Genomic DNA, 16170 nt, shown 5'->3' on the forward strand with positions numbered 1-16170 from the left:
CAGAACAAAGCTTCACAAGGTCAGGGACCTCATCTGTCTAGTTTATGTTGAGACACCCCCCCACTCCCCGCCGAGCCAGCAGTAGGAGTTCAGTAAGTTACCAATGAATTCAATAAAGGGCTGTTGTTGTTGCTGTCATTATTATTATTATCATTTCAGGATTGTGCATGGGTTGGGTGAAGGTTCAATGGAGCCATGACAACCTCTAAAAGGTCTAATTATGATCCAAAAAAAGAAAGAAAGAAAGAAAAGAAGGAAAGAAGGAAGGAAGGAAGGAAGGAAGGAAGGAAGGAAGGAAGGAAGGAAGGAAGGAAGGAAGGAAGGAAAGAAGGAAAGAAGGAAAGAAGGAAAGAAGGAAAGAAGGAAAGAAGGAAAGAAGGAAAGAAGGAAAGAAGGAAAGAAGGAAAGAAGGAAAGAAGGAAAGAAGGAAAGAAGGAAAGAAGGAAAGAAGGAAAGAAGGAAAGAAGGAAAGAAGGAAAGAAGGAAAGAAGGAAAGAAGGAAAGAAGGAAAGAAAGAAAGAAAGAAAGAAAGAAAGAAAGAAAGAAAGAAAGAAAGAAAGAAAGAAAGAAAGAAAAAAAGAAAGAAAGAAAGAAAGAAAAATCTGGCACCATGTACTTCTGGGATTCTGAAAATTAAAAGGCATGGTTTGACTGGTCATTGTCTTTTACAATTTTTCACATTCTGATAAAATCTGGCAGACAGCTGAAACATTCCATCTGACATTGAAAAATCAAGCAGCCAATCCATATTACCATATGAAAGTGAGCATCTTTCATAATCTTAATAAAGTTTGGTATGGGAAGAAGTCTGCGAGAGGTGCAGCTAATTTCTACCTTGCTTTCAAACGTAATACACATTATATATAATTTTGAAATTAAAATGTGGCAAGGTAACCCTCAAAGGACATGAGATCCAGTTTTGATTATTACAGCTTGTCACACAGAACACAGCCCAACTCCCAGCTTCGTCTGATGGCCAGTTGATAGAAATGTACAGTTTCTGAATTAAAGGTAAGAAAAACAAACGTACGGCTTCCAAATCCGGGAAATGTTCTAGAAACTGTGCCACGTACGTCACAATAGACTGCTCATCCGGTGTGTCAACCATGATGTCTGTTAAAAGAGACAGGCATTAGAAGGAAGCATGAACACGCAATCCTTAAGTGGGATCATGGGGTGCTCGACGGTGAAGGATCCCACAGACCACGGAGCTTTTTTGCTCTTTATCTTACACTTGAGGAAATTCAGGCCCAGAGAGGGGAATCATTTGGCTGAAGTCTCACAACTGGCTGATGAATAGAGGAGCCGAGATGTAGAATCCAGGACTCCTTATTCCTAAGACTGTTCATTTTTCTGCCTTAGTCTCTCCACTGTGAGTAGTCGGCTCCATCAATGAGCCTGGTGAACCAGGACAGTTACTCACTGCTGGAGGGAATCCCAAATTGGCCTAACCCACGTAAAGCAATTTGACAGTGAGAGCTAAGGGCCTTAAAAGGTGTGTCCTTTTCAACTCTGTCATTCTGCTGATGGGACCCGGTCTTGAAAGGAACAATCTGAGAAGCACACTCAGCTTTATTCAGTAAGTTGTTGACTACAGTGGTGTATATGAATGTGACTATTTCTGAAACAACCTCAGTGCCCACCCGTAATAGAAGAGCTAAGGCAATTTTGGTTTGCCCATGAGATAGGCCATTATGAAGCCAATAAAAACATACAATGAAGACATTATAGCAACATGTAAAACACTTATGTCATAATTATAATGTTAAGCTTAAAAAAGTAAGAGCCAAAACTATACATACACCGACTGATCCCAAACATGGAAAAAAATTGTAATTAGATGCATAGAAAAATACTAGAAACATGAACTCAATGGTAGGAATACAGGAGATATAAAAATCTCTTCATTAGATGTTTCTGTAGTTTCCATATTTTCTATCTGGACAGCATGTGTTGCACGTGTAATAAAAATTATTAAAAAGGAAGAAAGAGAGAGAACCGTTGCTACCTTCTGGCTCTAGGAGCCTGGGAATGTGAAGGGCATCGTGGGCGACGCTGAATGCCTTCTCTAGATTTTCCCGCATGGAATCCTCCAAGGCCTGCTTCATGTCCACCAGGCTAGGATCAATGGCCTTGATCACAGCCAGGAAAGCCAGCCCACTCCTCCAGCTGCCTGCAAAGTCTTGCACCGCCACACCATACCTGAGGAAAAGCACCAAGGGCAGCCAGAATGCAGCTTAGTAACGACATTCAATGATAAGGTCAGCACGCGTCAGCCTCACCGGCCTCGGGTGGGGCCAGGAGCTGCTGACCTCACAAGGCGAGGAGGTGCTGGGCCCTGAGCCCCGGGGATGCTATACTGTACCACTCATAGTTCCATTTCCGGACAAAACAGAAATGGAAGTTAGGGGTCCTATAAGGAGGCAAACTAGGACCTTGTGTTCCCCAATTCCCAGCTATATAAAGGAGCAATTTTGTACACTGTTCACATATCCGTGATACTCAAAACACAGCAAGCAAGGATGTGCTATGTCATAAAACAGAGCCAGGAAGGCCCAAGTTCACACGTGGCTGCCCCCTCGGTACTTCCCGTGCAGCGACCTTGGGTCCTGGATCCCTCCACGCCTCAAACTCCTCGATGATTACAGGGACCACCTGGCTGTGACCTCTTGGGGGCCGTAGAGGAGAACGTCAGGTGGAACCCATGAGAACAACTATGTCACGTGGACAATCCAATGTGCAATGGAGGCAGCACACGGAAGCCACTCACTAAGTAAGTGGTAGCTAATATCAGTATCAATAGAAATAGCGTTAAACATGTAAACGTGAGGGGGAAAATGAGCGAATCCTGCCAGGCACTAATTTCCTTTAGAATCCACCCCCGGAGGCCCCCGCCAGTCTCTCCACTGTGGTCACTGAACTCTCTTCAAAAAAACAAAACACTTTTTTTTTGTTTAAATCAGTTAAGATTCATAAGAAGCCACGGAAGCAGAGAGCCCCTGTATTCCCTTCACCCAGTAGTGCGTCGTACGTTACCAGAGTGTGCAATCTACACCCACACTCGGACATTGGTACAAGAGTGTGAATGAAACACAGACCTTATTTGGATCTCACCAGTTTGATTTTCATGGGGGTGGTATATGGTACCATGACATTTTATCCGCAGTACAGAGTCCTGTGGCCACCATCACCATGGAGACACAGAACTGTTCCATCACCCCAAAGACACCTCCTCTTCCTCAGTCACCCTAACTCCTGGCAACAAGTTTTCTTTTGGTTGACTTCTTTTAAACAACATGCAATGATTATTCACATTAATCAACTCTGTCAGGGTCTACCCCTCAATCGAAACTCCAAACATCCAGCCTCTCTTCCATCTTTTATTCCCATACACTGCGGGGAAGGGGTCTGATGTTTATTAAGTGCTTTTTCTGTGCTGCTTCTGCGCCAGGCACTGTCATGGGGGTTATGTCATTTCATCCTAATTATCCCGGAAGGCACCAAATGATAAGTTATCATCTTGCAGATGTGGCCGGTGGGGAAGTGATTCACCAGGATCTCACCCAGTCTGTACGTGGCAGAAGTGATGGCCCTGAGTTGGTGTTGACCTGGCTTTCTGCCCAGGGGCTTTCAGCCGCTGCCAGAAAAAGGTCTGATACCAACGTACTGGCAAGGTCCCTGCTGGCACAGGGTCCAGCAGGAGGCCAGAGACTTCCTTACAGTTTCCTGGTCTTGGCTTTAGAAAGGCCAGACCAACCTCTGATATGTTACAGCCTTTCTGTCATTAGTTGTCAAGTCGGTACAGACTGAAAGACACCCACCTGCTTCACAATAAATATGTACGTGTTATTAGGATCAAGAGACAGCCCCACTTTGGGGTGTAACGTGGTGGAAGCCCCTCTGATTTGTATTCAGAGCCTCTCATCAGCTTTCTGCAAGCCAAACATTCTGAGAATACAGTTTTCTGTGCACAAAAGCTGAAACAGGTACCGCGTTCCCTGTCCTGACAGTCCACACAAAGTGATGGGCACATAACTTAATCAATGTGCATGCCCCTTTCCTTCGCCCACCCCAGGGAGCGTCCTTCCTCTGCCTGCCAACAGCTCGGGGTGGGGGACGGCACTGTGGCTTACTTCCTTGTCTTCCTCTGCACCCATGCCAGCAGGGCCCTGATGGTCTTCCTCTGGTCTTTCACTGATATCGCCGTGCTCCTCTCTGTGGTGGGTGTGGGTGGGAAGGAGGAGTCTGAGTCTGTGCCCCCCGAGCCGGGTGACAGGCTGGAAGATGGAGAGTTTCTGCTGAGGTTGCCCGTGAGCTCCTTAATCTGGAAGGAAAACAGCATTTCAGACCCCAGAGACAGACCCATCTGACCCAAGGCCACAGGGATTCTGGCCCGAGGGACCACCTCTTGCAGAATTGGTTCTTCAGATAGGGAGAAACCCTTTCCCAATGGCCACGTGTCAGGAGACAGGGCAGTACTCATGATGGCCTGACCGGTTCACGTGGCTTATGGTGTCTGCGATGACACTCCACAAGCAGTCAGCTCTTCCTGGGGCCTCTCTAGCTCTCTGGACGGACTCTGGACACCATATTCTATTTCAAAAAAATGGGCATTTCGAAGATGAAATGTCAGCTCCCTCCTTCCTATTCAAGGAAAAGAACTTGAGCACCATTTTATATGCTGCCTTCTTATTCCAGCCACGGATCCGCCCTTCCTCTGTAAAATCTGCATTTCCAAATAGAGGTTGAAATTGGAACAATGTAAAAAGAAGGTCTCCCCTGTTCCCTATGCCTCTTCCGAGAGCTACCTGTCATACAGGCTCTTTAATCCTCTCAGATGAACACGAGTCATTTTAGAAAAGAAACTTTACCAAGTTCAATTGTTCATCAAAAGTATTTCCCCAGTTCTTGTGACACTTTGGAATACAACTGTTTTTTCCAAGTAAACACTGAACTCTTTAAGTCCCAAGAGGATGGATATACCCTTCTGGATAACAGAGCTCCCACTACTTTTAAAATCACAGGGACTCAGATCTCCAGCAACCAGATTCCTCTGGTTCTTTTTCAGGAAGCAGAACAAGCAAAATCTGTCACTGTTGCCCTTGCTTTGGCCCTACTCTGTTCAGTTGGCCCTAAGCAGATGCAAGGAGGTGGTTACCGTGTGTTAACGGAAAGGAAATGATTTTACCTGGAAAAACAGGATTATGTTCCATATCAGCCCAAGAACCAAAGAGGGGTTGCCATCTGCTATTTCTGCTGCGTCGATGCTAACCAGTTTCACCTGCAGAAAAGCAATTTATGAGTTTAATGGGGGTGGTCACGGAGACTGAAATAGGTTGTTTTCTGATACCTTTGTGGGCCTGTTTCTCTTTCTCACCTGTACCATTTGGTGCCACCTCTCAGGGGCGCCAGCATGCAAACGTGTGCGTAACTGTGTTTAATAAACACACGCATAGTACTTATCATGCACAGACACTATTCTAAGTTCCTTACAAGTATTAACTCAATTCGTCCTCACAACTCACAACGCTGGGATTTCCATTACACCTATATTTCAGGTGAGGAAATTCTACAGGGGTCAAATGTAATGTGCCCATGGTCACATACTAGTCAGGCCTCAGTCATTCTTTTCTAAGGACAGATGGTCAGTGCCCACTAGGTCTGTCTGCCTGCTACACTAACACCACCGAACCTGCAGATTGAAGAAGTCTTTGGACAAACACAGAGCACTGACGTCAGAGATCCTGGGCCATAATGGGAAATTATCCATTGCTATCTAGAAACATCGTGTTGGGATAAGGCTGATACTCAGAGTTTTGCATCGTTACAAAATATCCTATGCTTGGTTAAAATGGGCCTGTCAGAGAAACCCTTAGGAGATTACCTACTTATTTAACTAGTTTCTGACCATAGGATGGTGTTCTTGGAGAATCCCTAAGGCACTGGTTCTCAGAGTATGGCCCCAGTATTGGTCTCCTAGGAACTCCTTAGAAATGCAAATTCTCCCCTAGACCCACTGAGGCAGCAACTTTGGGGCCTTAATCTGCATTTTAACCAGCCTCAGGTTTGAGGACCACTGCCCTAAGTCATTTTATCCTGCAAACAAAATCTGAATATAGAGATCAGGGGTCTGCAAACTTCGATAAGGGGACAGAGAGTAAATATTTAAGACTTCGCAGGCCACAGAAATCTCTTGTCACTTTTTCTTTGTTCTTTACAACCCTTTTACAAATGTAAAATCCATCCTTCAGGGGAAGAGAGGAGAAAGAAAAGGACATCAAGGTAGGCTTTCAAATCCACCCTGTAAAATTCAGCAGGGAGATTTGGGGGGGAAAACACCAGGCCTCACACTACTACCCCGGTTCTCCCTCTCCCTGAGGGCTTTTAAAATGTTTGACACTGTTCTCTGATCCTCTCAGTTGTCAGGGGTTCCTGACAACACCAGTCTGCAGGGTCTGGACATAGTAACTGACTCCAGAGTTTTCTGGCTCAGGGCATTTTGCAAGCTGATGCCAAGAGTACAATTCAGACAGCAGGAGCTCATCACGGACAGGCTGGAGCCAGGAAGGAAGTTGTGGATACTGTGAATCACACAGCAGAGCGAATTCAGGTCCAATATTCTGTCCACATTCATCAAGGCCACGCGTGCCACGTGAGGCATCACCTACAATGCGTGTCCTGCTGGTCTCCAGGCCTCTGCTCTGACAGCCCCCTCGTTTCTGTGGCTCAAGGAACACATCCCAGGGCAGGGAGCTGGAGCGGTTAGCCAAGTACGTCATCCAGGCTTCACTCCCTCCCACCTGGAGGAAGCCCAGTGCAGCCTGCTGAGCTGAGGTTCATAGAAAGCGTTTCAAAATGAGAAAATGCCAGAGCTGCCTTGTAGGGCTGCAATGACCAGGATGGTGCAGCATCCAGGACGGAACGCCTGGCTGAGGGAAGGCAGTGACTGCAGGGGGTCCAAGTCCCCAGGGAGCAGATATTCACAATGACCTTGCCTTGGGTGCCTAGTCCACTGCTGAGTTCTCCATGGTGAATAGACAATGCAATAGCCAGACATCAGTCAGAAGCTTCCGGGATGTCGTCTCCTTCCTCCTTTTCCCCCTAACTCAGTTGTTTTTGCCACACTGATAACATGGGGACCAAGTGGTTTATGGGAGTGTTCCTTCTCCCCCTCTGGCGGCCACATCGAGCATGGGGCAGCAATAATGGTCATGACAGTAATGCCTAGTGGAGCCCAACTTCCTGCTGAGTGGTTTTCATGGGTTAGTTTATTTAATGCTCATAATACACCCATTTCATAGATGAGGAAGCTGGGGCTCAGAGGTGGGAGGCCATAGTTGGTCTTGTGGGGCAGCCAGTCTCTGTTGTTGGAGTGAATGCTATGCTGCTAGGGAGACAGGAAAGGACACAGGCCGGCCACACCCAACAGCATCTGAATCCTGGAGCAAACGGGACCTGAATGCTGCCCCTCCCGGCACCTGCTTGGCACTGATTACCCAGTTCTAGGACCTTGTTTTGCTCAGCAGAGACACTGTGGCCCATCCACCCTCGAGCTGGGCCAGTAGGACACGAAGGGGCCAGGAAAGGCCCATGAGTGGTTTGTGGATTCTGGGAGTGGGACAGAGACTGTCTCTGAAATGCATTTCCTCCTGTCTCACTCACCTGTGCTCACTCCCCACCCCCAGCCCGACATGGGGCCATGTACGTCTCATCTGCCTGGTAAATGGGGCACACACCTGACAAAACACATCCACATTTGGAATATTTCCAGATTTTAAAACAAAAAAATAGAGAAGGCAGCTGTAACGTGTTGTTGTACCATAGGTACCTACTGCAGACAGTTTGGGAACCATTTAAGGATGGGTAAGAGAAGGTCAGGACTTCAGGGTGTGACACTGCCACACCTGTGCTGGGCCAGTCCTACCTGGAGTGCCCGCCCGCCCGGAGCCCCCGGGCCCGCAAGACCACTGCTCCTCGACATGTCCCTGTGACGAGCAATGTGATGTCCACGTGAGTCTCTCCTGCCAGACTCTGAGCTTCTTAAAGGTACAGACGTGCTTCTAACACAGCCATGTGTCCCCAGCACGGAGCGCAGCCCCAGACCCACGGAAGACACTCAGGAACTGTGCCCTGCAGGACTGTCGGAAGCAAAGCTCCGTCCTACCTGGGCGATTGTGACAAATGCAGTGGGAGAGTTTTGCCGACATCACAGGCCCATGGGGCAGCGGACAAAGCAGGAAGGAAGTCAGGGGCCAACAAGCTGCAGGTGAGAGTAATAAATATCCTGGGCAGTTGCTCCAAGACCCCGCTACGCTATCACAGAAACCACGCCCCTTTGGAATTCAGGTGCAGACGCGGCTCAGAAGAACCATGTGTGGTGTTCCCTGTAGCAGTGGACCATGGAGGTGGGGGAAGTAACAGCCTCAGGTAACGGAGCCCTTGCTCTGCCAGCACGTGGCTGAAGGCTACCTGGATTGGGCACATTTAATCCTCAACGACTCTCTGAGGCAGGCTTGGTTCTCACCACCTGTTTTGCAGGAGTGGAAGCTGAGGCTCAGAGAGTCCACGTCATCTTCTAGGATTGGAAGATATGTCAGCTGTGCCCCAGGACCTCTGCCCTGAACTGCCATGTGGGAGCTGAGGATGGTGGTAAGACCTACCGCAGGGGGCCAGCCGTGGTCATGAATACAGGACGTGCTTTGTTAAAGAACATCTTTATTCAGATATATTCACATTCCATTCAATTCACCCATTTCAAGTACAGAAGTGAATGAGTTTTAGTGTATTCACAGAGGTGCACAAGCGTCACCAGTCAATTTCAGAACCTTTTTATTATCTCAAAAAGAGACGCCATATTCTTTGGCGATCCCTCTCCCTAATCCCCGTCAACCCTAAGCAACCGTTAGTCTCCTCGCAGACTCTAGAGCTGGCCCTGTCCTGGGCGTTTCATAGAAACAGAATCACAGAATAAGTGGTCCTTTGTGTCTGGCATTTTTTATGATATTTCCAAGGTTTGTCCATGTTATAGCCTGTACTTGGTTCTTTTTCATGGCTGAGTAACATTCCATCTTATGAATATATGGTATGTTGTTTATCCACTCGTCCGCTGATGGGTATTGGGTTGTTCCCACCTTTTGGCTGTTAGGAATGATGCCACCAGGAATTGTGCTGTGCTTTTTGGCCGGCACCATCTGAACTCTCTCCTACGTCTGGGGCTTTCCCCACAACTTGGGAGGCAGAGCCCACCTCTGTGTTCAAAACCCAAAAGTGCTTTCCACTCCTCCTCTTGGCAGCTGGACGTGGGTGGGGACCCCAGGTTGGCAGCCCAGACCATTGAATTGGCATGTGTGACACTGAGTTCATTCCAGGGGCTGTGGTGGGGGCAGTGACGTCCTTCTCTCCGAGGCAGTGGGGACAGTGCAGTGGTGGCCTTGCCCACACAGGTCCTTGGATTGGGAGGGTGGGGGACTCTGCAGTGGTCCCAACACCTGGCATCCCTGGGTTCCATCACCGATTCGCAGCTTTTACATCACTCTGTGTATTACTCGGCACCCTTTCAACAAATTCCTTTTCTGCTCATATCAGCCAATCTCAGCTTCTGTTGCTTCCTACCAAGAACCCCAAGTGAATCTCACTTTATGATGAAGTTTTACCATGTAATGCTGACGCGTCGGGCAAACTGGGGTGTTTTTTACCCCAATTAACCGCTGAAACTTAATGGAAGGAGAGTACTGGGAGTTACAACCCTCTTAGGCCATCCGTTCCCATTTTTGAAGGACATGAAGCACAGTTCAAAACATAGAAAAAGCTAATTTAAGCTAGAAAGTTACATCAAAGAGGGTAGAATTTTGTAATTTTTCCTGGCTCATTTAGCGCCCCCTTTCCGCTTTGCTTCTCCTATATTCTGAATTGTAAGAGAAAGTTTTACACTCTGACATGCTCACTGTACTTTTCTTCAAAGGTAGGAAACAGATAATGTCAGCTAAGTCCTAAAGATCTGACAGCCAGTCAACTGTCCCGCCCTTCCCACAACTAAGTGTCCACTGGAGTTTTTGTCCTGATGGGGGACAGGAGGGGAGCGGGGAGTCAAGGGCTGTGTTGCCAACTGATGGATTAGCTGAGTGAGTTGTGTTAAATTGAAACTTAATGTGACCATTTTAGCAGGGTTCTCTTTACATGCTTGTCTTGAGACCAGCACTGAACTTCAAATAATGTCCTTTTCGTTATAGGAAAGGCCTACGTGAAAAATATGTGTGTTTCGAATACTTACATTGCTATCTTCCAAAAACTTAAGTGCTTTCGCTATGTTGTTCAACCGAAAAATACGGTGGGACGAGGATTTGTACTCATGCAGCTGTAACACAAAACAGAGCAAAACCAGAAGTTAAACCAACACAGACCCTCCACTCCCTGTGGTGCCTGCGGGTTTGCTTATCTTCTTTCCCGGTTTCACTTTAATCTCAAGAGAAAGAAAGGCACTCACAGCTGAAACCCAGGCCTTATTTATGGTTCCCGGGACTTCACTTAGTCGAGTTGGTGAACGGGGGACTCAGGGGTTAAACAAGGGACAGATTTGTCAGGTTTTTCTCTCTGACCCAGCTCCTGGCTTTTGATAGTTTTCCCTTCGCCAGAGCCCTCAGTGACATGTTCTCGTAGAGCTGATGGTTTCTGTCAGGGCAGGGAGTCTCCGCTGGGAGCGTCCCCACACAGCTGCTAAATCATCTGCTGTCCCTCCCTGGGGCCGCAGATGTTCCTGCTGCCTAAAGCTCTGAGAACAGTTATCCCAGGTCAGAGGGACAGGGAGACGGAGACAGGCGGAGAGACAGGGAGGAGAGAGACAGACAGTGGGAAAGAAAGAGAGATACAGAGAGACAGACACAGAGAGAGATATTAAGACAGAAAAAGGCAGAGAGAGAAAAAGACAGACCGACCGGTACAGAAAGAAAGACAAAGAGATAGAGATGGAGACAGATAGAGACAGACATAGAGAGGGGGCGGGAGAGGGAGAGAGATGCACTTGGAGAAGCCACGACTCTGACATCATTAGTTGTACACACTGGAAGCACCGTCGGGATAAACATCTGGAATTGAAGCTGATGATGCTCCTGTAGGTGGCTGGTTTACATTACAAGGCAAATCAGTCGGTGTCAGTCCTGCCTGGTGCGCACTGAGAGGCCAAGCTCATGGGTCCCGGCTGCACCTATGTGTTAGCTATGGCGGGTCCCTTAGGCAAATCTAGCGCTGAGTCTAGAGCAGGCTTTCTCACCTCAACATGACTGGCATTTTGGCCAGATCATCACACTCCCTACCCCCAGGGGACACTTGGCAATGTCTAGGGACACATTTGGTTGTCAAACCTGGAGATACTACTGGCATCCAGTGGGTAGAGACAATTGACGCAGTGAAACATCCTGCAAAGAACAAACATCCTGCCGCCCACCACAAAGAACGGTGGGACCCAGATCAACAGAGCTGGGGTTGAGAAGCCCTGCTCTGTGAAGGGGGGAGAGGACCACCGTGCACACAGGAAACACACACAACGTGAAGGGGCTCGGCTAAGTTCAAAGTGAAATGAATCTCAAGGTCAAATGGTTCGATTTAATTTCAGTCATACTTATAAGAAGGTTCTTACTTATAAGAAGCCACCAGTTTTACTTTCAGCCTTGGGATAGATGATAGAATTTGGTTGTAAGATGCCTTTTCCCTCCATCATTCTGGTTAATAAAATGGCTGGCTAGCTAAACTATAATGTTCTAGTTCTAATCTTTAGCCTTAACAGACTCACAGGAAACACTGGATTTTTTATTCATTTACTGACTAAAGTATATTTGCTAAAAAAAAAAAAAAAAGATGCTGCTTAATATCTTTTTATCTTAGTACACGTGATTTTATCAGACTCAGTCACTGAGAAAGGAATGTCACCCTTCAGTTTGTCATAGGATTTACGTATGACCAGATATGTACACAGATCTGTATTGCAAAGAAACCATCAGCACTGTTTTCCTTTGTGTTTGATTTTTTCCTGACCCTCTGTGACATACGTACCAGATTTCGCCCAGACAGGACTTCTAACAAAGCCATTAGGATTTTTCCATCTTGTATATCAACGAATAAATCTTTAACTTCTAGAGGTGGGTTGCACTATGGAAGAATGAGAAAATAAGCAGCCAATTAGTGATCACCTGATTGGTGACCTGTGCAACCCAGAGAACTATGTCGGAGCTGCAGGTTTCACATAAGAGGAAACGTCCCAACAAGCACATCTGTCTACAGGCAGCAAAGCCCGTCCCCTGCAGGGCATAGCCAGGCAGTGGGTCACTGAGGAGCTGTGGAGGAAACGGCATCAAGGGCACCATCGAACAAGTGACTTCTGGGGACCCTTCTAACCTGTGATCTGACCATTACATCCAGGTTTCTCCTTGAGGGGAGAAAGAAATGGCATGCGTTGGTCACAGCCTTCCTAGAAGCAGGGCTCACATGAAATTACCTGGGTGCAAGCCCTTCACCCCAGATTTGGGGACCCCAAGGCTCAGAGGCTGGGCGACTAGCCCAGTGTTTAGACGAGTCAGCTCTTTGGTACAGTTCTATTTCCTCATTGGGACACACTGGCTGACCCTAAGTACAGCCTGGGTCCAAACTGTGATGGCATGACCCTGGGTCAGTTACCCTCTGGACCTCGGTCCAGATGTTGGCAGGGCTCCCCCATCTCAAACACTGCTCAGTCTCCACATGTGCACCTTCCTGAGGTGCCAGTTGTCACTTCATTAATATTTAATCCAAGTCTGGAGAGGGGGCACCCTAGGCAGCGGAAGCCGGGAAGGTAGCTGGTATGCACAACTTGTTGGGAGGTAGCAAAGGGGGGATTGACACTCAACTGGCCTATTGAATGCTGGGTGGTTGGGTGAGGGGAGACTCTTCTTCTACCCCCAAGTTTATAGGTCTGTTATGAACTCAAAGTTTGAAAGGCTGATTTATATGGACAGTGTTTCCCTGAAAATAAGACCTAACCGGACAATCAGCTCTAATGCATCTTTTGGAGCAAAAATTAATACAAGACCTGGTATTATTTTACTATAATGTAAGACTGGGTATAATAATCTAATCTAATCTAATCTAATCAGTATGATATAATACCAGGTCTCATATTAATTTTTGCTCCAAAAGATGCATTAGAGCTGATGGTCTGGCTAGGTCTTATTTTCAGGGAAACACGGTATATGCTGATGTATATTTATATGTTTAGGTACAGAAGTAATACATACTCATTGTAACAAGTCACACTAGTTAAAATTGTAGAAAAATTTTAATCAATGGAATGTCACTGCTTGTTTCATCTATAAAAGTCAGGTTTCCTGAGATAAACCAGCATTATTTCAAGATGCACCTTTCACTTGTGCCACTAAGAAGCAAAAGGCTAAGACACACCTGACTTCAAAGCCAGGCTCTACCCTCAACAGGAACTTGGCCTTGGGCATTTTCCTTAACCTCCCTGGGTCTGAGTGTCTTTGGCTCCAAGGTCAGGTTAGTAATCTGACCTACCTCAGAGGACGGAAGCTAAAATGAAAGGAGATCACGCAGGTAAAGTGCCTGACATAGCACCTTCCTTCCCAGATTACTGCCATCAATCAAACCAGTTTACTATGAAGGGGCTTCCTTCCTGCAGAGTCTTGGGGTGCCCTCTTTAGCCAGGCATTTCGTCCAGGGGGGCTGTATGCTTCATAGCTGTATGTGCTAAAAGGGAGATGTCTTTAGCTAGGGCCGCTCTGCAGGTAACGGCCCTTCAAGCATCCTCTCTCCACCCCACTTGATTCTCTTCCTGGGTTCCCTGGGTCAGTAAATGGCACCCTCAGCCCCAGCTCACCTAGGCTCTTCCCTCTCCCTGGGGGCAAACGCACCTCTCCACACAGGATCTGGAGTGTGGAGGGACTTGCGTGGGAAGAGCTGGAAGCCACCCCAGGTTTCCTCTCTGACCCGAGCCCTGGAGAGGTCTGCTGTCTAAAAACCAACACCACCGTACCCACCAAGAGTTTGGCTGGACACGGCCTGGAGTCCCCGGGGGCCGGGGGGAACCTGTCAGTCAGCTGCTCCTGTGCATGCATCTGCAAACTGGGTTTCACAGAACCCTCAACTTCAGCAGAGCAGCGTCAGGGTGGCTTACGGGGGCCGAGGGATGTCACGCAAGACGCTGATCCACTGCACCTCCTTCCTCATTGAGGCTCAGCTCTTGTGGGCCTTTGTTTAGGGTTCCAGATAAGACTGCTTGAAGAAAGGTGTCTGTTGACTAAAGCTTGATAATAAGTCTTTTATGCAGTATGGTTAGGACTGCAACAGAATCTTAGGGAACAGGGCCTAGAAATGTGCCTTTTTAATAAGCCCTTACCCCAGCACGAATTCTCTGTTTACCTTTCAGTAGTGGGGCCTTGAGCAACATCAGAACAGTTAGGCTGGGTGCTCTCTGCTCCTGGGTACAATGAAGGGGGTATTCACAGAGGAGACAGGATTAATGGGGGTGGGGGTGGTGGGGGGTGGTGGTGGCAGCTGTCACCAACCCAAGACCCAGGGGTAAGGCAAGTCTTGGAAACTCGGTGGAGCTGTGGCCCAGGCACCCTTTTCCTCCGGGAAGGCCTCCTATCCCAGGATAGTCCGTGTTTTCTTGTTTTTATTAAGGAAGGTGGCATTTCCTTAGCCCTTATACGAGCCCCCCGACCCCCTGTGAGACAACATGCAGGACGATTCCACCCACAGGTGCACAGAAAGAGGCTTTGCTTCAAGGGCAACGGAGACTTTGAACCAAAAAGGCAAGTTATTTTCTTTGCCAACTCCCGCAGCTCCTTGGGCACATTCCAGGCCTAGCACAAGAGCATCGGGTTACAGAGACGCTTATGGAAATCTTACCCAGCTAATGCGAGGCAGAAATCGCCAGACCTGAACAACACGGGCCCTGATAGATGGACTAACACAATTTCCAGTTACCAGCCCCAACCGTGGCCAACCCTTGCATTCGACTTGAACCTGGAGAATCACTTCCATTGACAGTGTCTGCACGAACCTCAGCAGCAGCGCTGGCACAGGGAGCCCTGGCTGCAGTCCATCCTGCGAGATGGCAGCAGGAGAAACTGAAACCGCTCCAGTGAAAACACTCCTGGGGCCCCAAACGTTCCGTGGGCTTCATGGGATCGGTATGGCCGAGTAAACAGCACCCCCAGGGCTTTCTTCATGATCTAACTCCTTCGGTAAATTAAGGAATTTTTCCAGAAGCCAGAGGCTCAGTAAATATTTCTGACAGCCTTCAAATTGCAGTTAAGCCCAATTCCCCAAGGAGTTCCCGGGTTTCCTTTACATGAAAGGTTGTCCTTGAAAGTCTCGAGGTTGGTAACGTGGCTGTTAATTTTGCCCTGTTTATTAGGCATCAGTTTCAGGTGCTATCTGATTTACCTTCAGAGTGGGTGCTACCCACCTGCCTTGCAGAAGGAGCTGAGCATGGCCGAGGAGAAAAGCCTTGATATAATAAATGCTAACGGAGGCTCGTTTGCTGTGGCGAGTGCGTGGGTTTTTGCTACATTACCCTCTGTACTTCCCTGTATTTGTTTCTTAATTTAAAAACAATAAAATAAAGAATGAAAGAAAGACGCCATGGCTACCCTCTGTCCACCAGGAGGAATTTCCAGCTACCCTGATACACATCAGACATTAATTTAGGAGTTCAGTGAACTCAGGTTTGGGAAACGGTTTTCCTTTTTTCCAGAAATAACACTTGACTTTATGAGCCTTGCCTAAAATGCACCAAGAGTCAAAACAACTGGCAAATGATTTATAACACTTCATCCGTGATATGGAGTCTTTCCCCTGAAGAGTTCAGGAGCCTCCTGGGCCCAGTGTAACCCATTCTACAGGCGGGGAACAGAGGTGTGGGTGGCCAAGTGCTGCTCGGGACATGTCACAGGCCTACAGGTCAAGTGTGCATATTCAAATTTTGGTCCAGAGCTCCACTTCTTAAAAACCACATTTATTCTCTCTGCTTTCTAACCATTTCAACAATTTCCTCTAAGAACCTTCATTTGGGTTAACTTAAAGGGAGGTAAATAGTTACTCTTGTACTATGTAAGTGGGTAGGAAAGAAAATATATGTAAACTAAAGTGGGGTGCTTGAATGCCACTGGTTTACCTAGC

General features: G+C 47.6%; 1 protein-coding gene across 2 annotated transcripts in view; it reads right to left on the bottom strand.

Moving 5' to 3' along the window:
* Window positions 1–16170, bottom strand: part of CLMN (calmin) — a 102816-nt gene that overhangs the window by 18871 nt on the left and 67775 nt on the right. For both annotated transcript variants that reach the window (XM_081049409.1, XM_081049410.1), the window contains exons 3-8: window positions 12046–12141; window positions 10271–10354; window positions 5189–5281; window positions 4134–4324; window positions 2009–2202; window positions 1031–1113 (exon numbers count right to left, since the gene is read on the bottom strand). In XM_081049409.1, coding sequence (XP_080905535.1) covers window positions 1031–1113; window positions 2009–2202; window positions 4134–4324; window positions 5189–5281; window positions 10271–10354; window positions 12046–12141 — 741 coding nt within the window. The remainder of the gene's footprint in view (window positions 1–1030; window positions 1114–2008; window positions 2203–4133; window positions 4325–5188; window positions 5282–10270; window positions 10355–12045; window positions 12142–16170) is intronic.

The sequence above is a fragment of the Rhinolophus hipposideros genome (assembly GCF_964194185.1).
Source record: "Rhinolophus hipposideros genome assembly, chromosome: 5".
Classification (NCBI taxonomy): Eukaryota; Metazoa; Chordata; class Mammalia; order Chiroptera; family Rhinolophidae; genus Rhinolophus; species Rhinolophus hipposideros.